The sequence below is a fragment of the Musa acuminata genome, chromosome BXJ1-8, assembly GCF_036884655.1.
Source record: "Musa acuminata AAA Group cultivar baxijiao chromosome BXJ1-8, Cavendish_Baxijiao_AAA, whole genome shotgun sequence".
In the NCBI taxonomy this organism is placed as follows: domain Eukaryota; kingdom Viridiplantae; phylum Streptophyta; class Magnoliopsida; order Zingiberales; family Musaceae; genus Musa; species Musa acuminata.
The window spans coordinates 42,068,318-42,095,823 of NC_088334.1; the positions used below are offsets into that span (position 1 = coordinate 42,068,318).

The 27,506-nt window shown below is 38.0% G+C and overlaps 3 protein-coding genes and 1 long non-coding RNA gene across 6 annotated transcripts; 1 reads left to right on the forward strand and 3 right to left on the reverse strand.

Moving 5' to 3' along the window:
- Positions 1–329: 329 nt before the first annotated feature.
- On the forward strand, positions 330–2,864 carry LOC103995105 (proteasome subunit beta type-2-B). Its single transcript, XM_009415617.3, has 3 exons — positions 330–606; positions 712–835; positions 2,267–2,864. Exons 1-3 carry the CDS (start codon positions 449–451, stop codon positions 2,597–2,599), a joined length of 615 nt encoding a protein of 204 aa, XP_009413892.1. The 5' UTR covers positions 330–448; the 3' UTR covers positions 2,600–2,864.
- A 105-nt stretch (positions 2,865–2,969) lies between these two features.
- Positions 2,970–4,388, reverse strand: LOC135587890 (uncharacterized). Its single transcript, XR_010475991.1, has 3 exons — positions 3,599–4,388; positions 3,454–3,513; positions 2,970–3,367 (listed from the first exon to the last, which is right to left on the reverse strand). It is a non-coding gene; the product is annotated as an uncharacterized LOC135587890 (long non-coding RNA).
- Positions 4,389–5,122: 734 nt separating this feature from the next.
- Positions 5,123–9,150, reverse strand: LOC135587889 (protein CDC73 homolog). Its single transcript, XM_065079732.1, has 3 exons — positions 8,035–9,150; positions 5,472–5,554; positions 5,123–5,366 (listed from the first exon to the last, which is right to left on the reverse strand). Exons 1-3 carry the CDS (start codon positions 9,098–9,100, stop codon positions 5,274–5,276), a joined length of 1,242 nt encoding a protein of 413 aa, XP_064935804.1. The 5' UTR covers positions 9,101–9,150; the 3' UTR covers positions 5,123–5,273.
- Positions 9,151–11,495: 2,345 nt separating this feature from the next.
- Positions 11,496–14,071, reverse strand: LOC135587033 (FCS-Like Zinc finger 8-like). 3 transcript variants are annotated; one of them, XR_010475993.1, is made up of 4 exons: positions 13,559–14,071; positions 12,595–13,485; positions 11,984–12,467; positions 11,496–11,840 (listed from the first exon to the last, which is right to left on the reverse strand). XR_010475993.1 is itself a non-coding variant. In XM_065079733.1 (2 exons), exons 1-2 carry the CDS (start codon positions 13,464–13,466, stop codon positions 11,789–11,791), a joined length of 924 nt encoding a protein of 307 aa, XP_064935805.1. In that variant the 5' UTR covers positions 13,467–14,060; the 3' UTR covers positions 11,496–11,788. The 3 variants fall into 3 exon arrangements, 1 of the variants encoding a protein (XP_064935805.1); XR_010475992.1 differs by having other exon boundaries at positions 13,554–14,071; XM_065079733.1 differs by lacking the exon at positions 11,984–12,467 and having other exon boundaries at positions 12,595–14,060.
- Between the last annotated feature and the right edge of the window lie 13,435 nt (positions 14,072–27,506).

A 27,506-nucleotide genomic window follows, 5' to 3' on the forward strand; every position in this document is an offset into this window, starting at 1 on the left:
CCTGACTAATTATGTTAAACTTCATAATTTGTATTTTGTTTGAAAGAGGGACCGATCTCCGGATTCTTCTATTTTTTGCATATGGTGCTCTTCATAGCACAACCTGCATCCGTTTTCTGAATTAATGTAGTATTTTTTATCTTTGAAAAAGTATATTTTTCTGGTCCAGAATCCAATTCGGTCCCGAAGTGACCCCAATCCGAATGTGTCCGGTTTGAACGAATCGGTGGATTCTGGTCAAATTGCTGACCGTCACTACATGAATCGGATCCAACTAATTGAACCCTGAACCCGAACGGATCCCCCCATTGCCTTGTGTTCCAAGTCGCAGAGGTCTGTCGCCTTCCGCTTCTATCATATACTTTGGGAGTTTGGAGAACTACCAATCGTCCTTGCTTTCCCCATCTCCGCTCCTCCGACGCCGCAGCCTTCTTCCCGGATCGAAGAGATGGAGTGCGTGTTCGGGCTGGTGGGCGATGGCTTCGCGCTGGTGGCGGCCGACACCTCCGCCGTCCATAGCATCCTTGTCCACAAGTCCAACGAGGACAAGGTCATGATCCTCGACTCCCACAAGCTCCTCGGCGCCTCCGGTGAGGCCGGCGACCGGTACGTCCCACAATCTCCCTCCTCCTCTCTCTCTCTCTATATCTCTTCTTTGATCTGTTCTTGATGATTTGCTGGTCGACGACGTCTGTGATCTGTGTGCGGCAGGGTGCAATTCACCGAGTACATCCAGAAGAACGTCCACCTCTACGAGTTCCGCAACGGCATCCCTCTCGCCACCGCCGCCGCCGCAAACTTCACCCGTGGCGAGCTCGCCCTCGCCCTCCGCAAGGTCCGTTCCTCTTACCCCTTGCTCTCCTTCTAGGGTTTCCCTTCGATCTACGGAAGGAGGATAAGGATGGTTTTTCCGTTTCTACTATGCTTGTTGCATTTGTGACATTCTCCTCCTCTTATCTTTAAACTTGACTATAGGGTTTTTGTCTTACTTCTTTTTGTTGGTTTGGTGAATTATGTTGTTGATTGGTAAAGAGTGGTAGTTGGTATTTTGAAATTAAAGAGGACAAAGCCAGTAATGGGATCCAATCAGTGATGAGACTCTAAGTTCATATGAGAATTAATCATCTCATGAGCTCTAGATAATGTCCTTTAAGTGATTTAATATCTGTATGTTTAAAATTACCCTAATTATTTGTTCCAAAACTTCAAACTAACTTTCATGTCTCAAGATGAGGTATAGCTACTGTTATCAGTTCTCCATAAAAGTTGCATGTATGAGTGGCTGGTTTGGGGGCACTGAAATGAGGTAAGGGGTATGGAGTTTCTATATTTAACTAGCTTTTTATGAGTCACTTTGTTCTACTCTGGTTGATGTCAAAATTAGGCTTGCTTGTATGTAAATAAAGTTCTATTAGGATAAGCGTAAGGCTGACCATAAAACCATAGTAAAGTGCAAGTGTAGTGTCGTAGATTCAGAAAACACTGCCAAGAAGATTCTTTATGTCAAAAATTCAAAAATCAGTTCACGGCTGCTTAGACATTTGATTTAGTGCAGAACCACAAGTCAACAAGATATCTTGTTCTTAACCTGATGAATGTTAGGACCTGAGTCACCTGACAGATGCAGCTAATGATTGCTTCTATACTGTCCATAATTTTTTACTGCAATATGTTTTGTCCAAATGCTGCCTATTGATCTTCCAAAGACCCTTTATACATACTGGTCTCGATGATGGTATGAAGTCTTAAATTGATTCTGCCTCTAGCTTAAAATTGAACCCATGGGTGCTTGCTAGCTTTGAGTAATCTCAACTGCCTTCTCTCTTTTTAGCTTTGGTAGTTGCAAAGCACCTGGGTCACATGCGGAAGCTGCTGAGAGATTTTTCTTCTGAATCAGCACAAAGTCACTGATTTCATTAAGCCATCATTTCCACAAAGGCCTTTGAGTTTCTGACAAGTATCTTTATTTTCTTTGCTTTCTAGCTGTTTAATCCTCTTTTGGCTTAGAATACTTCTACTCAACCATTTATGAAGTTCTTCATAGATTGGTAGTTACCTAGGTTCTTATCTTTAATAGGTACTAATGAACATTATATTTAATTTAAATGATCTGCTGTATGTGTGTCATCTTTTGTAATAATGTCCGATGTTGGTTAATCAGCTTTATTCTCCTGGGAGGTTTTTTGAATTCACAATGTTGGATGCTAGCTATCTTAGAACTTGGTTTAACAAGTCTGATCAGTTCTAAACTTGCTTGCTTTCTCAGAACCCATATTTTGTCAACATTTTGCTGGCTGGATATGACAAGGATATTGGTCCATCTCTCTACTACATCGACTACATTGCTACTCTGCACAAGGTTGACAAGGGTGCATTTGGTTATGGATCCTATTTCGCCCTATCAATGATGGACCGACACTACCACAGTGGCATGTCACTGGAGGAAGCAATTGACTTGGTTGACAAGTGTATTATCGAAATTAGATCTCGACTGGTTGTTGCTCCACCGAACTTTGTGATTAAGATTGTGGACAAGGATGGAGCTAGGGAGTATGCTTGGCGTGAATCAATCAAAGATGCTGGAGTTTCTGCAGCATGAGATAATTCTCATGTTCTATTTTCTTCTTTCAGTGAAACTCCAGCACTGTTAGTGCGCCAAAATTGGGTATGCAATTTGTCGGTCTGGACATAATTTGATGTTAGTCACATTGCAAATGCTCATCTATATGTTTCTGATTTCGTTTTCCTTCACTTGGTCACAATGTAATATTTTAAGGGTTCTTTTCCAAAGCAAATTAGGCTGTACGAACTATTTGATTTCCTGTGGGAAGCTCAGTCGAACTTTATCTTGAAAATTTGGTACATTTTTATGTTGTTTTAGCTAATAGTAATTATTTGCCCTCGTATTACTTGGATATTTTTCTACCGGAGACATTTTTTAGCCTTTTGCCACCCATCTTGAGGCCCTGCGTCCTCATAGGACAGATATGGTGGGCATCATCAACCAACCATGCACGTAGAAACTCTGTTGCAACCTCATGCAGTCTAATATTGTGCGACAACAGCCGAAGGGATCAAGCAAGCAAGACTGCTCGACCTACAGGGAACAGTATCCTTTGTGACTACGTCACTACTAATTGTCTCATAACTGTGGGTTGGCCTCGCTATAACTACCAATCAGATTAGATGATAAGGTGGTGTAAGAGCAGGAATAAGAAGGATTGAGCGATGATCAGCACCTTTGTGCCATTGCCATTGCTTTGCTCTAATGGTGGCGTGGGTGGCGCTCTGGGGATTGGCGGGGTGGACAACACCAGTGCTGGCGGCGGTGGCGGCGAGGGGACCACGGTGGCAGGAAGAGGAGGTCCTGCAAATTAACCCAAGGGAGACGTGTTGAAGTGGTTCTATGCATGCATATGTATTCTAGGCTTGGTGCAAGTGGGAAGCACGGACCTGCAACTGGTCGCCTTGGAGGCGGAAGCGGCGGCCGGACCGCATTGGCGTGTGGAGTGCCTACAATACATATTTACCCTGGAATTAGAAAAGTAACAGAGAAAAGGAATATGGATTGGTATATTAAATGGACCATTGCATATACCTGTTGCAACTGGATGGCGAAGGCCACCACTCCCGTTTCGAGGAACGGGCGGTGGAGGCAACGTGGTGGCTGTGACAATGGTGGCAACAACATCAGTGCCTGCAACAAGAAAGGAAGAGACCTTACCAAACGTTAGTCGTGTCTCCACTCGGGGTCGTTCTAAGTAACTACGCCTGACGTCAAGGACGGAAATTACTTGGACTGCTGATGGCATAATCTGGCGCGCGATTCGAAAGAAAGAAGGAAATATTTTGTTCCGTATTAGATAAGAAACACAACCATAGAATAGACATAATGAGAAACCTGTATAAACCTTGACGATATACATTAAATTTTCGTGTGCAAGAAAAAGTTAGTGATGGATTTATTCAGTATAAAGGAAAAGCAAATTTACTTGATGATATAGCTTTACTCGATCGGTAAGGCAACAAGGAACTCAGGTATTTGAAATAAGAAGAATCCAAACCAAGAAAGTAGCCGAGTGGAAGAAAGAACCCAAGAAAAGAAAAGGTAGTTCAGAGTCCACAGAAACAAGATCGTTTAGGGATGTAGAGAGCAAATCAGTCACTAAAAGGGGACACCAAAGGAGTGGTAAGATAGCTTCATTGCTTCCGGAACGCATTGCTTTAGCAAACGCTTGTCCAGGGAAACACGATCGAGCAGATGAACACCAAGTAGAATGAATCCAAACCCAGAGAAGCAACTAAACAGAAGGGTCCAAGAAACTTTTACCCGAGAATCAAGATCGAGCTGAGGATCACCAAGAACGAATGCAAAAGCAGAGAAGCAACTAAAGAAAGGAGCACAAGCGCAGAGAACGAGAGGCGGAGAAGATAGGTGCGACCTCGGCAGATCTGGTCGAAGGGAGAGGCATCGGGGGCGTTGGCCGATTTCCAGCAGGAGGAGGCGAGAAAGAGGAGGCGAGAGGCGCTGATGGGAGATCCGGCGACCGCGCTCTCGAGCATCAGTTGGCAGAGACAAGAGGCGTTTTCGCCTCCGATCTCAGCGGAGAATGCCGCGCAGCAATCGTCAACGAGGAGGGGCTGTGGGGAAGAGGCGTACATGGACGCCGCCGCCGCCAGGTGGGTCATGCAGGTCAACATCGCCTCCGTCACCTTCGCACAGTGGGCAGGAGGAGGCGGCGCTGCGCCCGCCTCCGCGGGCGCTTGCGACTGGAGTAGTAGTATCAGGCAGGAGAGGAGAGCGGGCTTCATTCTCGAACGTCTCCAAAAGAGCAACGACGGCCCGTTACCCAGCTTATATAGGGAACGGCTTGATGGTTGGAGAGTCGTGCCGGTTCTATATAGTGCAATCCACACCGTACAATCGTTAGCTGGTCAAGAAAGAAAAAGAGAAGCTCCGTGTTTAAAGACAGACAGCCATCTGATGAGTGATGAACGGACGGTACTCGAGGTTTGAGCGGGACCCACATCCTGTGCACGTATTAAATTAGCGACACAAAATCTTAACCACCTGCGTGACATGACTCCTCAAAGCGAATGAACAAAAGACAATAATGCAGACTGAGATTGTAATACACTTGATTATCATATACAAACATTAGTTGCTTTGTTTGGGATTACGTCTACAACAAAGGACTCGGACTCGAGACTCAGAAACAAGTGTACTAAGAAATAAAGTACAGAGGTTACTGTTCCATGGAACTAAAAAGCACTTAGTTATGTGACCGCGATCGCATGAACTCTTCTAACCGGTCCCACACCTCCAGAGCAGCAGCCCTGTCTTGATGTCTTTTATGTTTACTAATCTGCAAAAGCAATTTTTTTTATAAAAAAACAAAAAAGAGTTAAAGAAAAAGTGGCAAGAGCCACCTGCTATATCGGAAATTTAAAAGACTATGGGATTAACTCACCGAAATAATCTTTACATTCCACTGTTTCACAGTTTTCGCGGATTCCACACTGTCATCCTCGAAACGCACAAAAAACCCAATAACTGCACAACATTAAATCAGATTTCAGCATTTGCCAGTTATCATTTCATGGTCTTCAGTTAAGAGGGCGTGACAAATTTTAGAACCACAAATGACTAAGAAAACTTAGAGCAACTATAAATTGATGGCAAAGCATTTGATGCATGATCTGATGTCTCCACTTTGAGATAATTCTATAATCCAAAAAGCATAAAAGCATAGATGTAATAAGAAAATTTGCACATGAAGTAACAACGCATTGTGATCAAAGCATCATCATAATTAATTGAGCAGGCTCCAGGGCAAGTTTGTCAGAATAGAATAAGTCATCAACCTGCTGTCAACCCTATAACGGTGCCTAGTGCCCAACAATGGCAAGTTTTACTTTGAAACCTAGAAAGCTGTTAGTTGGTCCAAAGGTCTTTACAGTTGAAGTTTAAGCTCACACATGGAAGAGGCAAACCAAAACTAGTCATGAAAGTTATATAAAAAAAGATAGAGGTTATCAAGCAAGGAAAGAAATTTCTTAATCACTTAAGCTTATAAGCTACTCAACAAATCTAAGGGAGGCTAGGAATAGATAATGATTGGTGCATAAAATAAAGATTCCATGCCACTGTAAAATAAAAATGATTCAAACTGCAACAACTGAAACTTGAACATTTACAGCTCAAGTATTTGTCCACTGCATAGTCGAAGATACAATAAAAGGAATCACATCCAATGATCATGACAAGAACCAACTCATCTAAGAGCAAGCAAATCAGTCACATGGTACATATACTGCCATTTTCATGAACTAGTTTCCAAATGAGTAACTACAGATGAATGCGGTGCCCAAAGATAGGAATACAAAGGAAGGGATCAAATCAAACGACCATGACATTATATTATTCATAACAGACTATATTATTCATCAAATCAGCGGAAGAGATCAAGTGCATCCATAGGACAAAGTCAATCATGCTTTATCGCCACATAAATGAAGCAATGTACATTATTCATAACAAGCTAAATGCATTACCTTTGTGCCTGATGGGTGAAGGATCAGCTATTAAGAACTATCCAGTGGGCAACCTATCCAAATTTTGGTTGTGTAGAAAAGTAGTAATGGAAATTAATTTATTTTCAAGAAACTTAAGTTTAGATATCATTTTCTGAGAAACTGTAGCATGATGCTTCCAAATTAAAAGAATAATAACTCAGAGATTCGCCACACAAACAACTTTTGAATTATCAATAAAGTTACCGGATGAAAAAGAAGAAAACTGCCAATAAATTACACAAATTATTTAAGTGAAAATGCAATCTATGCTACATGGCATAATTAGATGGTTCAAATTTCGAAACAAACTGTAAGTATAAAATTAAAGAGATAAAACAGTAGTACATCTATAAGACAAACAATGCATTTTCTATTATGTAATTCCTTTACATTCCATATGCAAATGACATCCCTACCAAGCACCAGAATAAATAATTCACAACAATAGGGATGTAAGTATTGAAGCATTTGGCAAGATCCTAGTACCAATTGTATCAGACAAAAACACAGATCAAAAGGCAGTACAAGTAATCAAATTTTATTTAAATAATAAACAACCATATAAATTTAATACTTAACAAGGCTTACAAACAACTACAAAACTTCACAATCATCAACACAACAGAACCTTGGGCATCTTACACTGTAAAATCTAGTAGTCCGTAGTTAATAAACCTTATATTAAGTACTGATGAATTCTTATATGAATGCACAAAATGAAAAACTAAATTTCAATTATACTAGAATTATCATATTTTCTTCACATTCATATTTAAAGAATTGGAGTTGAATATGTTAAAAAGCCTGAAGTTTAAATAAACAAATGAGATACAATAATACATTTCAATCAGAAAAAAAGCCTGAAGTTTAAATAAACAAATGAGATACAATAATACATTTCAATCAGAAAAAAAAATGGCATACTGCCTATTCCCAAATGAAACATAATAAAAATATAGCATCAATCAGAAAAAGAATCATGTATGTATACATACATACATACATACATATGTATGTATGTGTGTGTGTGTGTGTTTGTGGGACCAATAATTCCTATGGATACTAAAACTGATTACATGATGTGCCTAATTGATGTGTGCACGCTAAAAAGAATTTCTGCAAAGAGGCACACCACACACGTACTTTTGCAGTCGCAGGTTACTGGATGAATAGCAGACAACTGCAAAGATAATTGACTAAACATGAATTTAGTTTATACAGTGAAGGAAGCAATTTAACATGAAACATGATGTTAACTGTTACATGGTTCAACTTTAGATTTACTTGAAAACAGTTTAGAGAGGCGAAACAATAGTCCATGTCCAAAAATAATTCTAAATTGAATAAAAACAGTTCTCTGACACGACTTTTAAGCCAAACAGTTTCTAATATGTAATTCCTTCGTATTTCTAAAGATAGGAGACAAATAAACAAACACTTGGTCTGCATGGCACTCACTCTTGTTGAAGATCTCGACATGGTCTTTGAATGGCCAGTCCTTGAACTGCCACTCCTTTCCGAGCACAAACACGGCCACAACGCGGTCCCAGTCCTCGGGCTTGAACGCCGAGGGCTTATCCCTCACCTCATAGGCGGCCACCGCACGGTCCCGGCTCAGCTTCTTCTGCACGGTCACGCAGTCGGGCTTTGGCCCCCGCATTGCCTTCACCTTTACATCCGTCGGCACGAACACCCCGTCCTCCAAGAACTCCTTAACGTTGTAAATGGTGATCAGAGTCTGGAACGCGCTGGGCACCAGGATGATGGGCACCCCCTCTCCGATCTTGCTCCCCTTGAGGTGTATCTTGGGTTTGGGCGCGGCGGCGTCGGCAGCGTCGTCACCGGCACCGCCGTACGCCGCCACGACGGGCCGATGGTGATCGTCCGACCCGATGAGGCGGGTCTTGGCGACGAGGCCGTCCTTCCGCTGTTGGGACTCGAGGCGCTGCCGCTCCTCCTCGCGCTTGGTGGACGCCAGGAGCACGGCGTGGAAGTCGCGGTTGCGGCACTCGAGGAGGGACTCCCGGTCTTTCAGGGGGCGCTCCAGAGCGTGGATCATCGTGACGTAGTCGACGGGGGCGGCGGGAGCGAGATCCGCAGCGGCCTCATCGGCGGCTGTAGCGGGGGCAGAGGAAGGGGGCTCGTCGAGAGGGAGGGAGGGGTCATCAGGGCGGTACTCCTCGACGGTGGCAGAGGGGGGAGGGGGGAGGAAGGAGACAGCGTCAGAGGAGGCGATGCGGCCGAGGAGGTAATCGAGGAGGGGCTTGCGGTCGGGGAAGGTGACGGTGGGGAGGCGGTATTGGCGGGCGGACTGGAGGTATTCGGTGTGCTTGAGGTGGTGGTGGCGAGCGAAGAAGAGGAGGGCGTCGAGGGTGTAGAAGCCGCCCTGCTTGGAGCGGTAGGCAGTGACGGCGGAGCAAGGGAAGGCGTACTCGGAGCCGAACCGGAGCTCGTCGCCGGACTGGACCACCCGGTCCAACTCCCCTCGGATCGCGTACTCCCGAAGCACCGAGAGGGGGTCCATCTCCCCGTGAATTGGACGCCGATCGAAGGGCACTCAAGGAAGGGGCTTTGTGAGGGGTTGCCTTTGTCTACCGATTGGAGGAAGAAGAGGAAGAGTGGGTTATGGATGTCGGATCTCAGGATTCTTGACCCGATCCGCTCGTGTCAATTATTCGGTAAGGCAGGAGGGATGCTGGGTTGCGGATGTTGGATGAATCCTTGATCCGATCCGCCTTCTTCCAAATTATTGCAGGATGAAACTGTGTTCATATTTTTTAATCAGTTAATACAAATTCTAATAAAATATAATATCAAAAACTGTTCAATAAAAGATTGATTTTAGTAAGTATTTATTTATTTTAGCATTTTAGAAACATATTATAATGAGCAAGTTCTCCACTGGATTGGATCACAGTTAACTTCAACACCTTAAGGGTGGGTTATTATATATCATCTCTAATGTAACACCATCTCTTGGTTTACAAGAGAAAGCTTAGTGGATAGATGTTGGATTTTATAATGCTTATTATGTGCATTTACATTTCCTTTAGGTTTCACTATTGAGTTGGTAGAAATTGCTCGTGAGATCATCCATATGCAAACCAATAATATAATTATAATTTTCTCCGCATCTAATGTTATCGACCAATGCAGTCAAAGTCATCGAGGCTTATTTATGACGTTTTTTATTTTTATTTCATTAATTTTTACTATTTTTGAGTGTTTTCTCATAGGTAGCATGTATGAGGTAGAAAATACTATTATTGTTGGTACTTTTGTTTTTCTTTTGCAAGACTCAAAAATGTTTCTAGTTATATGATATTGTGTTATCACGAATGATCGTTTTGCATCTTTCATATCTTTATTAATATATCATTTATTGCTTATATTTGCTTTTACAGTTGTTTGACAATATGTTTTATTTTATTTTTATGTATTTTTAGTTGGTTTGTATAAACAAAAGTAGTTTACGAAACTGTACAACAATTGCTCATTAGAATAGGTAAAGCTATTCCAAAATAGTTTAGTTTTCTATAAGACATTGTGTAATGCAAAATGTCAATCATCTTAGTTCTTAAAATGATTGTTCACTAAAACAGCATATGACTAACTATATGAGACTTTAGAATGGTGTTAGTGTTGTTTGGATATACAAATTAGCACATAAAGTGTTCAAGTATCTTTAAAAACTTGCTGTATGTACCCAACACCTAATTGAGTGGTTATTTGTGAACTTATGACTTTTCTTTAATCTTATAAAATTTTTGTTTCTCTTTTTTCTCTTCTCTTGCATGTTGAATTGTTTATAAAGTGCTCTTTTTTTTTGTAAAACATCGAGATTTATCTACTACTTATTTTCTTAAGCTAATCAACTTTCTTTTGTAAATCCTTCAGGTTTTGTATAAGGTTACTCTTAAACTGACCTTTTGTGGATGGATAATATAAGGGTGTCTCATGATTTCAGTAATTTCAGCTAAGTTCATGATAACACCAAAGAGAAACATAGCCAAAATAGTCTCGTTCTCATATATCATGAATTGATTCTAGCTAATCACTTTAAGGTGTGAAATATAAATTGTTTCAATATCCTAGAACCCTTAAGTAGCATCAGGTTAAATGGGACCTTAGTTATATGTTTAAGGGATAGTGCAACGTCTTTAATATTTATGCTTTCTTCTTGACGAAAATGCTAAGTGAATATTGGATCTATATCTATCTTTAAACCATCTTTGTATAAACCATTTAGCCCATTTTCAAAAGCCTTTTATGCCTATTAAAAATTAATTGCTTTGTGTTACTTGCCATCCCATCTATTTTCATCTTTCTCATCTTTTTATATTTGTACATGTCCTTTAAGGATTGAAGGATATATAATTTTGTGTTTAAGGCTTGAAGCATTTGGTGAAGGTATTATCTTATACCAACATGGAAATATCATATTATTCTGCATCATCACCTTTAGTAGAACATACAGTTGGAGCATATTCCTTCTGCACAGGCAAGAGGGAATAAACATTAACAAAATAATTCTTTTTGTCTGTGAATTATTCTGTGAGAACTTACACAACATTAGAGAAATGCCACATACAATTGACAGTTCTCTCAAAGACTAGAACCTGGCAAGCATTGTATCTGCCTTGAATTAGCAAGCCTTATCTCATTCAACCTAAATAATGTTTGCAAATGATACAGAAACATATATATCATAGTCATGATAACAAGTCCACCCAGGAAACAGGTCTGCTGACTTTTAGGGCTCATGATGTATCAGGCTGCATAAAGGGGTGGAGATTCTCTATCCACCATGCAGCCTTCTTTTTCTTGTTCATGACAGTTCTTCCACGCACTACTTGAACTCATCTCATAATGAGCATCTAGAAAATGATCAGCAAAATCTGGAAGCAACAACTTGACAATTATGAGCCAAAAAGGAGACAGATGCACATAAGATTGATCAGGTTTCCTAGTTTTACATTGACATCACTCTCTCATCCAAGGAAAAAGGCTGTGACACAAGCCCTCAGCAGCCTAAAACAACAAAAAGAACACCCCACAAGGACCTTTTTCTGATCATTTTCCATCATTTTTTGACATCAATCCATGGCAATCAAATTCAATTAACAAGAAACAAGACATGCTCAATCATCGTCGCCATCGTCTGCAAACAAGGTGAAGAGATGCTTGTGCTAAATTGTTGGTGATGAATCAACTACTGCTTTTCCAACTCTTCATTGACGTGCTTCTCATGGCTTTGACACTCCCTGCAGCAAAATTATTGTACATGATCAGTCCTGCTGTATCATTCCGAAACAGATTTCGGTAAGCTCAGACTAAACTATAGTGTTCATGAAGAGAAAAACAGAACAAACAGTCAAATTTTGCTGCATAAAGGAGAGTAAATTACATCACACATCAAGGAGACATTTTATGCATCAGTGGTTGAAATGGTCCAGTAAGAAAAGCACAGCCATGGTTAGGTCACTTTCTATGCCAAAACACAGGGGTTGAAGCTTATCATATCCTGAATTGACTGCTGAGAGCTTTTAATTGATGGCGAAGGTAACCTCTAAAGAGGAATTGGGGGACCCCAACAGCAACCACAGGAGACATGGCGACCCCAGGCGTGTACAGCTTTGGACAGAAGCCACATTTCTACGAAATTAAGCACTGGTGTCTGATCTTGGTTATGAAAGTGACAAGGAATCAAAACGTCACGTTCAGTAGGCAAACGACATTGCGATTTCTTGCACAGAAGTTGATCGAATAGATTCATCAACGAATTCTGTAAAATAGTGGCATCATGCAGAAAAGTATTCCGAGTTTGATCAGGTTGGCGATTGCAGCTATGAATTCTCAAGCTAGAAGACCCTAAACATGACCACAAGAACCTGCAATGCTAATGATGAGCAAAGACTAGTACATCTGCAGCAAAAGGTGTTGATGTTGCAATCTATGTGATGTCCAATTCAAATCAAACTTTGAATTGAGTAAAAAGATTGATTCAAGAAAGCTAACCTATTCACAGGGATATCCATTTCTTCTCCAAGATTCTTCTTGCATGCACAGCAGAGGAAGTCATCCGCAGAGCAGCCTTCATGGCTTGGAAGAGGACTACTCTCCATCACAGCGGTGAATTCGTCGCCGCAGCTCTCCACAATGCAATTGTCAAAGATGTGCGTGGTCTTCGGATTCGGCCCGTGGGAGATCACGCAGGTGTAGTCCTCCGAGAGCTCCATCTCGCTCACGGAGATGCTCCCGGTGGTGAAAGCCCATGGGGAAGAGGAGGCGGCGGGCGCTTCGTGGCCCAGGGATCTGAGTACGGGGGAGAAGAGAGCCAACTGGGAATCCTTGTTCTTGATGCCGAATTCGATTGGGGAACTGGGCAACTCCATGGACCTGGCCGGCGGCGAACCGGAGCTCGAGCACACGGACGGGATTTGGATCTTTAACTGCGATCCAAACAGAACCATTCGACGCTGCGGATTGGAGGACTGCATGGCTTTGTCATCGGTGAGAGCGTCAACGATACCGAGGCCGATGGGCTCTTGTCCGCTGCTGTCCCAAGGGTGGTGTTTGCTCTCTGTAACAGTGTCAGTCGCAGCAGCTGAAGCATTCTCCAAAGGAGGATTCTTTGGCAGCGTATCGGAGTGTAAGAGGTTGCCGAAGGAAGACAAGTGCTTAGTTTCGAGTATGGAGGTCGGGCTCATCATGGCCGCCTCATGGTCTGAGAAGCTCTTCGAAGAGAAGCTCCGGAAGAGACTTGGAGAGGGGAAGAGGGAGGAAGCTGTGGGCTTATTGTGGCTGTTACCAGAGGAAGATGAGAGGGAGTAGGGATCAGACATCAAGCCCTGTTTGCCACCAACTGCCTTCGATCTCCTCCTCAGCATACTATCTTGCTCCTTTGCTCTGAGACGAAAACGAAATGAACAGAACAAAAAGGCAAACAAATACAGTAGAACAACTGTCGAACTCACCACACCTGGCTGTTAGATTCTCTTCTCTTCAACCTCAATGGAGTGGAAAGATCAAATCTCCAAGATTGCTTCAGAACAAAAACGAAAGCAGATCATGTCTGTAGACGCAGTCTCCATCAGAACAATCACCGAAGTCATTTCTCCTCACTCACCAAGCCATCACCAAAGGCAAAAAAGGAAACAAATAAAAAGATCATCCACGACCTGAAGCTAAAAAATCCGATTTTGACAGCAAAATACTAAACAAGATCGCTCCTTTCGGCTTCTTCCCTGGCTCCAAGAGCGATCACTGCACAGAGGAGGAGGGGAGGAGGGGAGGAGGGCACTCCTACTGGGGGTGGCAGGGACAGAGGAGGGGTGTGGTGCTCTGCCCAGGGGAAGCAAGATACAAATGGGGGAGGGGTTATTTAAACAGGAAACCGGTGTCGTGCCGTGCGTTGGGATCAGATAGCCACGCCAGAACAGAGAAAAAGGTTCCAGGATTGCATCTGCCTCCGCCAAAACCACCATATCCGGCTAAAAATTTTTCTTCTCTCTCTCTCTCTCGCTCGCTCTCTCTCTTTCTTTCTTATCGACGACTGACTGCGACCCGCAATCAAATGCGACAGTTATTAGTATTTTTTATGACTGCTGGTGTTCATCACAATTACTCCGAAACAGATGGCAGAATTATTAGGGAGCGAGGGATGATGGCACGACGCTTTTGATCCATGGACAGTACGGAAAGTTCAATTTTTACTGTTTGAGGCTTGTACGAATGAATAGTTTAGTCTCAGGGAACGAGGCAGGCATTCTGGCTGGTCTTGGCTTGGCTTTAAGCTTGGCTGGCCATGAACAGTGGTGGTGTTTTGGAATGACGAGGGAGGAAATAGTGCTGGGAAGACACTCCCTCCGTTGCTTGATGCAGTGTTGTGATGCAGACCACTTACTCAACAATTTTGGATAATGCTTGGTGTCATGACGTAAGAGGATTAATACTGGTGGTTAGAGGCTTAGATTTAATAAATAGTCGAACAATTTTGGTTCTTAGTTTCAGAATTTTATAATAATTTGATAATGTCTCTCTATATTATCATCCAATTAACACACACACACATATATATATATATATATATGATTTTAAAAAAATTATATTTTTCATGAAAGGTGCTTTGTTTTTTTTAATTATACTTCTATTTCTTATAATCTCATAATATCACTCATCATTGTGAATCATCTTTATCCCTCCTTCTTTGATTCTTTTCTTAAGAGCACAAAAATGAAGGGTATTTTTTTTTTTTAAAATGCCCTTCATTTTTCCATATGATATCTCTATTTCCTATCATCTTGTAATGCCTCTCGTGATTATCTGTTGCTATTGTTACCTCCACCGATAGTGAGGCCTAGCCACCTCCATATGGTTGCCTTCACCTCGTCTTTTTTTTTTTTTTCTTGAGGGCATAAGTACAACATAGGTATTGAGAATAAAAAATGAATGACGAGGATAGAAGTGATCGAGGGGTACTTCGATAATAACAATGATAATATCACGAGATCTCATAGAACTTGAGAGGACAACGACGAAACCTCTACGATAGGCAACAATAAGAGACATGTACATGATTATAGAAAATAGAGATACTATATCGAAAAAAAAAAAGATAAGTATATCTTCTAAAAAAATCTTAAAAGATAGATATTTTTAGATAAATCATCCTTTTATATATAATAATTTTGATAATAAATTATTAATATTTACTTATTATTTTTTATATATTTAGGAATATACCATATCTGGTTTTGGTTTAAGGTTAATAATTTGCCCTAAAAATACAGTTCTACTTTAAATCAAACCCAACTATTAATATAACATCAAAGATGAGCAATTGAAAGGATCTTACATCAAGATTACTGCTGATGGCACTGCTCTCCAAGTACTTCGCCCCACTGACCCCAAAGTGGAGTTGGCTTGGAAGCCGAGTCGAAGGGGCACACCATATTTTCACGGACTTCGCTACGGGTCCCGCCCGACCCGTCCTCTCTAAACCGACTCTTTTTACTTTGGGCCCCGCCCGATCTCTATTCCCGTTGGTTGCTACTGTCGTCCACCCAACGTTTCGGTGCGGTGCTCAGTGGTTTTCTTTGTAAATAGCATGATAAAGTGAGGGTAATTTTCTAATCGAAGGGATTACGTGGGTCCCAGTGCTTCTATTTCTTTGACTCCGCATTGGGAAATTAAAAGAAATAATAGCAATCTCGAGGCTTTATTTTATATAGACACCTCAAAAGTTTAAAATTTATATATTTATTATTATATTATTTAATATGATTTACTTATTCTTCCGAATACTAATTTCTTCACACATGCCAACTATGGTCAAAAAGCATCTAGAAAACAAATTTTAATTTATTTGAAATAAAAATTCTACATATTCCTAACATTTTAAACACCATTATGAGTTTTTAAAATGAGCTAATGCATAATAAAGTTAATTATAATGATATATATGTATATAAATTGTTAGGCTTTGGAAGGGATAAATAATAAAATGGTACATATATAAATTAGATAAAAGGTTGGTGAGAAAGACTTTCATTTTTAATTTCTTCCTCTAAATTTAAAATAAAAAAAGGAATTTTGAGAAATTTTTAAAAAATAATTATAGATAAGCATAAACCAGTTTTATCATAATCATTGATTTTTTTCCTTAACATAAATCAAATTATCATAAATAATATGTTCCTTTATTTAAATTATTAATTTTATAGTATGATTAAAAAATGATTAAATTGATTTTCTTAATATGTGGATAAGTTAAAAATTTTATCAACTAATTAAATTATTAATTTATTTATTTTATAATTATTGATATGATTTTTAGAAAGTAAATAGGTTTAATTTTATTTTTATATGTGAACCATAAAAAATTACTTATTTTTTTATGAGAGCTTATCTTCTCCTATAATATAAAGGAGTTCTTTTTTCCTCATTTCTTATGGAGCTTGACGGTAAGAGGATTAAGGAGAGGATTTCGTCGAAGAGAGATAGGATCATACATTATTTTTTTATCAACTTTTATTTATATTTTAAAATCTTTGATATTAGAGTTATTACAATTTATATGATGCATAATAATATTTTAATTTTAAAATTTTATGATTAATAAATAATGATCATTGAATTATGATGTTAGAATGATTAGTTAATATAACATTAATAAATAATTTTAATTTATTTACTTAGACATATTTATGTTTCAAAGAATTATATGTGAATTTTTATGATTTAATTAATTTTAGATTTAGAATCATGAATTTAAATTATTATTTTATTAAAAAAGATTTGAGATTAATTATTATTTTATAATATTTTAAATAATTTTAAAATATTAAAATTTAATTTAATAAGATGAGTCAAATTGGGATTTGAACTGAGTTAGGTTGATTAGCTAAACTAGCCAATGTGGTTAAGAATGTCTCAGCTGATGTGGTCAGTTATGATTTTGCCCATGTGGCTAAACACAACTCAACTCTTATGACCATGTTCGACTTAACCCATGTAGATAAGCATGACTAACCCATGTAATCATGATACGACTCAACCCATGTAGTCAGATATGATGTAACTCATGTGGCCAATCATAATGCAACCCATGAGCCAAGTATAGGTTAGTTCAACACTAAAGCTCAACTCAAATTGTGAGTGAGATTTAACCCAATCCGTGAAGCTAGGCTCGCCCGATTATTCTACCGGTGCTAGACACATTGTCATCCTTCTATCTAACCCATTATATCTCAACTCAACCTATTACCTAGGGTAAGCATATACGATGCACATGACCTATTCAATACTCAAGTGGGTCGTCTAGACTAGCACTATGCAACGTAGTCCTTTCCTTTTCTTTTATTGGTTTGATCATATTAGTTGATTGAATCAAATATGTTTGATCGATTCAAGTCAATCCAAGGTGATTCCAAAACAAATTGATTGGTTTAAGTCCACTTGACCTCATTAAAACTAATCATATCCAAATTAGACTCGTCTACGATGATTTCAACTAGTTCTATAAGGATTTAAGATTAGTTCTATTAAGTATCAATTTAATTGAGTTTGGTTTAAATTATTTGGGCCACTCCAAGTAGGGTTCTCGTTGATTCAAGACTATTAAGAGATTGATGCCTCACGTTTTTATAATTCAATAAATTTAAAAATTTTATCTGAATGTATCATTTGAAAATGATTGATAATTTTTATTATTTTTTAGATTAAATTGATAATATTGATGTAATTATTACTATGTAGTATATATAACTATGTTGAATTCTGCATATTGGAAGTGCAAGCTACGTAAAGAGTTACAAGTCCATCATAATACGAAGCTACTAATAGATATAGTATAATAGATCATACATCAACCATGATTTCTCATAATCTAATAGTGTAACTTATGCTATATTTTTGGATGCATATGCAAATGAATAGATAAATATAAATGAATGATCATAATTGTTTATATATCCTTGTCAAGGACAAATAAGGTGATTTTTTTTGGAGATTAACGAGCCGTTAGATGTGACAATTAGATAATCCCTCCATTTGTTATTGGGAAGAATATGCCCCTACTGTTAGGATCGAGAGCACTAAGAGGGGGGGGGTGAATTAGTGCAGCGGAAATCTTACAGCGATTAAAAACCAAAAGCTGCGTTCGTTCAATAAAAAAAAAACTATTATGATGCAAAAGCTAATTCTCAGTTTGTATCTAAGTGCAGTTTGCGTCTAAGCGCAGATTGCGTCTAAGCGCAGTTTGCGTCTAAACACAGTTTGCGTCTAAGCGCAGTTTGCGTCTAAACACAGTTTGCGTCTAAGCGCAGTTTTACGTCTAAGCGCAGTTTACGTCTAAACTCAGATTTACGTCTAAACGCAGTTTTACGTCTAAACTCAGATTTACGTCTAAACGCTGTTTTACGTCTAGACGCAGATTTACGTCTAAACTTTGAAACTCGTTTGTATACTCGCAGAAAGCAGTATGCAGTTGAAATCAAGACGTAAACGTGAACTGAGAACTGATGATTGTGAGAGGAAAGCCGATTTACGTCTAAATGCAGTTTTACGTCTAAATGTTGAAACTCGTTCGTAAAATTGTAGAGGACAGTTTGCAGTTATCAATAGGATCAAAATGTAAGTGTAAACTGCAAAGAAACTCTTTCGTAAAAGCACCGAAGACAGTTCTGCAGAATCAAACGTAAACGTAAACTGTAATGTACGAAAATACGAATTTACGTCTGAATGCAGATTCGGAAGAACAGCACTTAGAACTTGTTCGTGAAAGCGCAGAGAGCAGTAGTAATGGAGGAGGTTTGCAGTAATGATAAAGTGCTCAAAAATAAATGCAAACCAGAGATTTAGAGTGGTTCAGTCAGCCTTGACCTACTCCACTTTTGGCTTCCTCCACCGACGAGGTTGCCGACGTCAACTAGGGGCCTTCCTTCAATGGGCGAAGGCCAAACTGCCCTTTTACAGTTTCTCTCCTTTTAACAGGCTCAGGAGACAACCTTTACAGACCTTTCTCTCCTCACTTTACAACTGAAAACTTGAAGAACAGAAGGAGGAGACTTAAAGGCTTTACAACACTTTTGAGCTCTTAGAATCACAGAAAAGATCAAGATTTCGGTGTGGGTCTATGTCTTTTCAGTGCTGAATGGGTGGGGTATTTATAGGCCCCAACCCAATTCAAATTTCTAGCTCAAAACGATCAAATCCCGAAATTCCGGGATCAGGCGGTTGCACCTCTTGACTGGAGAGGTGGCACCGCCTGGCAGAGCTCGAAGTCTGAGCTCAGGCGGTTGCACCTCTCGACTGGAGAGGTGGCACCGCCTGGCAGAGCTCGAAGACTGAGCTCAGACGGTTGCACCTTCTCTGTCAGGGGTGGTTGCACCTTCCTGCCAGAGCTCGAAGACCGAGCTCAGGCGGTGCATCTCCTGACCAGAGAAGTTTCTCTTCTCTGCCAGAGGTGATCGCCCCTTTCTGCCAGAGGTGGTTGCACCTCTCTGCCAGAGGTGGTTGCACCTCTCTGCCAGAGCTCGAAGACTGAGCTTAGGCTGTGCATCTCCTGGCCAGAGAGGTCGTACTTCTCTTCCAGAGCTCGAAGACTGAGCTCGGTGATTGCATCACCAGGCAGAGCTCGAAACTTGAGCTCAGGCGGTGCTACCGCTTGACAGAGGAGGTTGCACCGCCCAGTCTCGCTTGGAGACTGAGCCCTGGGCGGTTGCACCGCCTGGCTGGAGCGGTTGCACCTCCCAGTCTCGCTGGGAGACTTAGCCTGGGCGGTGGCACCTCCCTGCCTGGGCGGTTGCACCTCCCACAGCTTCTTGGGTTCGAATGGGTTGAACCATTCGACCCAACTTGAGTTCTTCAGGGGCCCAATTGCCCCAGGATTAAGCTAATGGGATCACCTCCCATTTCTAACTTAATCACCGTGCTAACTACGATTAAATCTAAGACAATTTCTGCAGCTTTGCTTCGGTACGTCAATTGCTTTTTCCGGCGAGTTTCCGGCGAACTTCCGTCGATCATCCGATGAACCCTCGGTGATGCTTCTGCGGACTTCCGGCAAACTCCTGGACTTTGCGACGATCCACTTGGCGAGTTCCGACGAGCTTCGCTTGGCAAGCTTCTGGACTTCTCGGATCTGTTCCCGCAGAACCTCCGACGACCGTCCGTACTTCCGTCGAACTCTCGAACTCCCAACGTGATCATGAACTTGACTCCGGCGCAACTCCTGCTGCTTGTCTATCTTTCATCGTAGTTAATCCTGCACACTTATCTCAACACATAGATTAGACAACAAATGACAATTGACTTCATCATCAAAATCCGAGATTCAACACCTACTTGGATAGGTAAAAAATATCACTATATCCATTATTGGGAAAGCGATATGAGTTCTCTCTATACACTATTGAAGGAATCATCCTGTGCAGTATGCATGTTTATCTATTATTAGAAGAGTACATTGATGTATATCTTTATTATTTGACTATTATGTATATTATGGTGATGTGTTGTATATGACAAATACATAATTTTTTTTATAATATAAGAATCATCATTATTTTTTTTATACATAAGTTTTATAATGAATTGATATGTTATTATTTTATATTAATTATTAATATTTATATTTGTTTCACAAGTATTGAAGATTAATCTTATGATTTTTTAGAAATTCCTATTTATTTTTAAATAATAAACTATTTTGTAATGAATTTTTATTTTATATTATAAAAAATTGCACTAATGTATTGCACTAATGTATTTTTATTTTATATTTATTTTTAAAATATATTTTAAATGTATTTTTAAATGTATTTTTATTTTTTTTATATTATAAAAAATTTCACAAGTATTTTTAAATGTATTTTTATTTTTATATTAAATATATTATAAAATATTTATTTTTAAATGTATTTTTATTTTATATTATAAAAAATTTCACAAGTATTGCACTAATGTATTTTTATTTTATATTTATTTTTAAAATAATAAACTATTTTGTAATGAATTTGGGACTTGGTTGAAGGAGATTTTTTTATCATTTTAACCCTAATAAGAAGATGTTATTTTTTATAATTAAAAAAATTATTGTTATAAAAATATGGATTTGCATTCAAAAGAAATAGAAAAGAGTGTTCATGAAATGATGATTACTCTGCAATATGGGATGTTATGAAAAGAGTCTTCATTAAATAAGGAATTAATGAAATTAATTTTTTGTTGCTAAAGATAGATAACATGGGATGTTACTCTATACCAATTGAATGCTTATAAAGTTTCAATATTTTGCTAGATATAATAATAATTTCAACATTGTGACTACAAAATATTGCACAAGTATATGCATAAAAAATATAAACTATTTCGAAGATACTAATTTACGTAAACAAATGCATGTTGAGGGCTAAATTAAGATCTTGTACTATCTTAGTCGGTCCAAACACTCAAAACATCGCATCAGAACGAGACAAGTCAGTAAAAAAAAATGATGGAAGATCTTCTCCAAGGAGGAGATAACGCAATTGTGGGTGGGTAATTGGTGATAAAATGTTTGGGAGATGAGACCTAATTGGTGGGTATTTTTTAGGCCACATCTGACTTGTTACCTGGTCACAATTATTGATTGTCCTGAAGTGGGAGGGTGATGATTCCTCCATTTGAATAAAGCATGTTTGTAGGGATAGAGAGGGCACTAGGGGTAGGATGAGGACCATGATATTTTATGTCAGTCATGAATGACAAATCCCTATGCTTTGTTGTAATTATTGGAGCCAAATAGAGATGGAGAAAGAATGATGAGAAGAGCTGTTGTTCGGAATATTCAATAACTTTAACCATGGTCAAATGGAGGGAGGTGAATCCACCTTTGCTCAAAAAACATAGGAGAAATATTACATGATCAAGGGGTAGAGACATAGTTTTAAAAAAATTATTTAATAAAATAAATAATATACATAACATAAGTAACTTGATACATAGTAAATTGTGACATTCCAAGGTTTGGTGGAATATAGTGTTGAAAGTTAGAAACCAATAAACAACCTTGGAAATGACATTTTTGTTCTTTGTGCTATCTTAACCTACACATTATCTCTTCATGATGTGTAATTTTAGTTCAATTTGGATAGCTATTGTGTTCAATTATGAGTCAAGTCTAGCTAGATCTATGACATGGAGGCACTCAACCACATCATAAAGTCCACATAAGAACTCAACCAACTTGACTTGGTTGATATGTGATAATGTAAGGCTCTCCCTGTGGCCAATTAATTTTCTTGTTTTGTATGTTTATTCTAATTTAATATAGTAGGCACAATCCATAAGGGATGATGACAAGAATTACATGCAATTGAGATCAGAGGAAGCATGTTTCACTATCAATGTGATGGTTTAGTGCAAGCAACAGCCTGCCAGTGTAGGAAGTGGAGTGTTGAGGAGAGTGGAAGAAGCTGAAGAGATGAAATGATGTATCAAATCCAGACAAAAACAAGATGCTATTGGCTTGTTCTTATTCCTTGCTTGAGTGTTGAGGCAAGTGAGAAATCTGTATCTATTTGGAGGGGCCAAAGATGACCACATCCAATTGGAGTTGATTCTAAATAATTTATTTGTCCTTTGGCGAAGTGGATAAGTGCTTTGGTGGATTGAGTGAGTATAACATGAGCATCACAACATGTCAAGTATAAAACAAGTATAATTGTATGTGGTTATTATGAATAGAAAGAAAGAAATTTTGGATATGAATAAATGAAGTTGATTATAACTGATGAATAACAAAGTGACATTTGGAACTAATCATCACCCATTAGTTGAATTACCACTGATCCCAAAAATTTATGGATTCAAGTGCAAGTTGATGATAAAACATAAAGAATAACTCATACCATTGATAATATTTTAAGCAAATCATAATGAGTTAAAAGAGTTAATATCTTAAGAAAGCAATCAATTTTATATTTAAATTTCAACATCTTGGAATTCAGTTGATGAAAAAGAGTGAACAATTTTTAGCTCTCATGATGGTGCACTATTGGTAATTATATTAATGAAAGGATTCATTGCTTTATCATTCTCTTTAGACACACATGAAAAAAAGAAGTGCAGTCAAAGAAGATCAAACTGGATAGATAAATTAGGCTATTGGTGTAACTTATCCAAATTAGATTGACATGACTATGTCTTAAGGATAAAGTGGAAAGGAGTTAAGTGGGTTATTTAGATGCAACTTGTGATATCCATGACACCATGTTGATTCAGTGAGATGTCATTGTCACTATCCTAGAAATTTGTCTTATGCTATCCTGAGTGCATAGAAGTAAATTTTGGCAAGAATCTTTTTGTTGAGTAAAAAGTTCAAAATAATCAAGTGGATCATATCAAGCTCTTCTTTAGGGTGTAATGGGTTGAGTTCCTCTCTTTTCTCTCTCTCTCTCTCTCTCTCTCTAATCTCTCTTTCTCTAATCTCTTCTTGAGGATGTAATTGGCTGAGTTCTTCTCTCTCTCTCTCTCTCTGGCCTTTCTTGCTAAAAAATATAAATTGTACTAAAAAAAGAGATAATGAGGTGATAAACAAACCAAAAATGGGGCCCATGGTGGCCCACACTAAAATGATTGATTGTTACCTGCCACATCAGCATCAATATTGGAGGATGGTTGATGAGTCCCTATGAGAATAGATAAGCTGGATTTGGACAAAGAGACACTGCAGCCATGAGTACTTTGGACACCATATTGTTCTGTGTCTTGGTTTATCTTAGGACTAGTTTGTAATTTGCTTTATGTATATCTTGAGAATAAAATTTTGAATATCTAAAGATATATCACACTAAAACATATCTAACACTTTTGAAATGAAATAATTAGGAATTATTAGTTCCATGGAGAAAAAAAATTCATATCACAAATAATTAATTCATTTTCTTTTGTATGAGAATTGCAATTTATTTCTGCGGAGGACCATTCATCTAATTGTTTAGATATGATATTCACTTATTGAAACCTAATTATTTTTTCTGTTTTTCTTTTTTTTTGTGATTGTTAAATATTATTTAATAAAACATAAGAGACACTTATGAAATTAAATTAACCATAATCATACTCGGTTAAAAGAGCAAAAAAAGGGATTGTGGCTTGTCTGATTTTGGATTTTCCATCATGAAAGGAAAGACCTATAGGGAATTTTTGAACTCAATGTTTATTTCTTCCTCATCATAAATATTCCCATTAAATATTACAAGTACCTGTCTTCTTCCGATATTTTCACTTGAAAACGACAACAAAAAAAATCAATATACAGGCTGCAAAAAAATGCCATTATAGATTTATAATGCATACATATTTGTGATAGGATTACCCTTGTTCTTGTCAAGGTAAAGTCCAAAGACCACTAGCTTCCATCTCCATGTTTTCTATAATCTACTTCCTGTCGAAGTCTTATTTGCTGGAAATCGAAACATGAAAGATTGGTGGAGTTTTTATTCATCATGCCAATCAAACCTCAATCCAAAAGTTCTGTCTTCTTTACCCAACATTGCTTGTCCAATCATGGCATGCTTGCTTCTTGAACTAGCCTGTGCTACCATGTAAAGTTGGTCCTTTGTCACACATCAACTTACCATGTGTCAAGTGACCATTGGTGGATCGGTCCACCCTAATGTCTGCATCTGTGGGCTGATGGATTGTGCCATCTCTCTCTCTCTCTCTCTCTGCACTTTAATCACCCAAGTGATGGTTCCTTTCAATGGAGGTCGACTAGTATTGGATTCTCTTGCACTTCAATTTGAATACTACAGATAATATGTTTGGTCACAACAAAGTTTCTCTCTCTCTTTAGCTATTACTTCACAAAGCTCACATGTGGACAGGCAGATGTAATCTCTGGATGCTGATTGCCATTTGTGGACCACTTGACAGGATATGGTTTAAGGAAGAAATGGAGGAAAGGTTGTAAGATGGGAGCCATGGTTTCAGACCAGAATATTTTAAGGTTTATGAGGTTCCGAATTTGATCATCATTAACCAGCTGTGACTTCTGCAATAAGAATCAAATTTATATTAATTGATAAAATAATTGATCGAATAATAGAATAAATTTTATAAATTAATGGATGAAGTGAGAGATTATTAGATTATGTGATCATATGTATTTGGGTAAAATATATTATAAATTTAACTAGATTTGAAAGTTTTTAAAGAGAATTTTACATGTGCATTTAAATTTTATAAAATAAATTAATAAATATAATAATTCTAAATTAAATATAATTATCAATACGAACCACAACGGTTATATATCATAAATGTCATACTTCTTTATATATACTATAATATTATTGATCTTTCCTAATTAGTTAATAATGACTTATGTAATTTATCTTATGAATATATATATATATATATATATATATATATATATATATATCTCATTTTAAGAATATATTCTTTAAATATTTTATACTATAAAGTCTTAATAAATGCATCAATAATTATTAAAATAGTGCTCAAATTAACTTGACGGGAACTTACCTTCACGCCCGACACCCGATAAGCAGTTGTCGAACTTGCAATTGTTCATTCAACCTTCTAAAGTTATTATTTTCTCCTTTCTCTCTTTTTCTCTCTTGCACTCAAGGAGCTCGTTGAATTACTCGTAAAGCTTCCCTCTTCGCGAGATGTCGGGACTTGTCTGTCGCTTGTTTTCAAACTAATCAACTTGTTATTTTATAGATCATTTAAGACCTGAACGAGGTTGTAACTAGGCTGACCCTTTGCGGACACATTTATCGTAAGGGCATCTTATGACTTAGGCAATCTCAACTAAATTTGAGAAGTTGATAATCATAATCAAAATCCAATCAGATATATAATATATCTTACTCAAACATAATCACAAAATCTAACATTTTATAGCTTTGAACTTAGATCGCCATTAACCAATTGTGACTTCTGCAATAAGAATCAAATTTGCGTTAGTTTACAAAATGAATAGCCCATGATTTTGTATAATATTTAGCCGCTTGCAACAAAATCAAGCTAAAAACTTGGGCTATGTACAACATGATCATATAATAACATACAAGCCTTTAGTTCATCCACTAAAATGAATCTAATTTCCAGCTTTGATATAATAAAAATGTTTCAAGCATTGATAATTATAATCTGCACGTATCACTATCCTCTTATCACAAACTATTAAGCTAAAAAAAAATCACTTATTGTACTCTTTCTTCCGGTGCTTCAAACTCTCTAACTTTTTTATATTTATAGAGGCTAATCTGCTGCGCTGTAAAGAGATCTAAAAGTGACATGGATACAGAAAAAAAAAAAAAAGACCAAGTGAAAAATTATTGCATTTGGTAATTTTGTTTTCCCTCAAAATAAACTTGAGGAAAATTCCATAAGGATTTTGTTGAGAATTGATTCATAGTAGTTATCATGATCTAGATGTTATAGGGTAATTTCAATAACTACCTCAATAAATACACTTAAAAATATCATAAATATACTTAAAAATATCTTGTAAGTGTACTATGTCAATCCTCTTGTTTTAAATATTACATCAGTTTTCTTGAATCAAAAGGATTCTTTTTATTCGTATCGTAGTATTCTGTTTTTTTTTCTTGCTCTTCTATCTCCAACATTTGTGGTATCAAAGCCTAGTTTCAATCTGAACCGGGCATTATGGCTTTTAATCACAATTCCATGTCTCAACCCCTTATTCCCATCTTCTCAGGCAAATGCTATGAATTTTGAAGTATCAAGATTAAGACTCTATTCAAGTCTTAAGATCTTTGAGACTTAATAGAAAATGGATATGCGGATCCAGATGACGAAATCAGGTTGAGGGAAAATAGAAAAAAAGACTCAAAGGCATTGTTCTTCATTCAACAAGCTATACATAAGACAATCTTCTCGAGAATTGCAGCAGCGACAACCTCAAAGCAAGCTTGGTTGATACTTCAAAATGAATTTTAAAGCTCATCAAGGGTGATTACGGTAAAACTTCAAACCCTCCATCGTGAGTTTAAAATTTTGTTCATGAAAAACAATGAATCGGTGCAAGATTTTCTTTCTCGAGTGATTGAAATTATTAGTCAAGTGAAATCTTATGGTAAACATCTTTCTGATTATATAATTGATGTAAAAGTTTTGAGAAGTTTAACTCCGAAATTTGATCATGTTGTTACCGTAATTGAGGAGTCAAAAGATTTATTTACATTTTTATTTGATGAACTAATGGGTTCCTTGCAAGCACATGAAGCAAGGTTGAACAGATTACTTAAAAAAGGCGAAGAGAAAGTATTTCAAGTTAAGAGGGAGTCTTCTACTTCAAAAGAATATAAAAAATTAGCAGGAAGAGGACATGGCAGAGGAGGATTTCATGGTAGAGGAAATGAAAGAGGAAGAGGACACTTTGATGG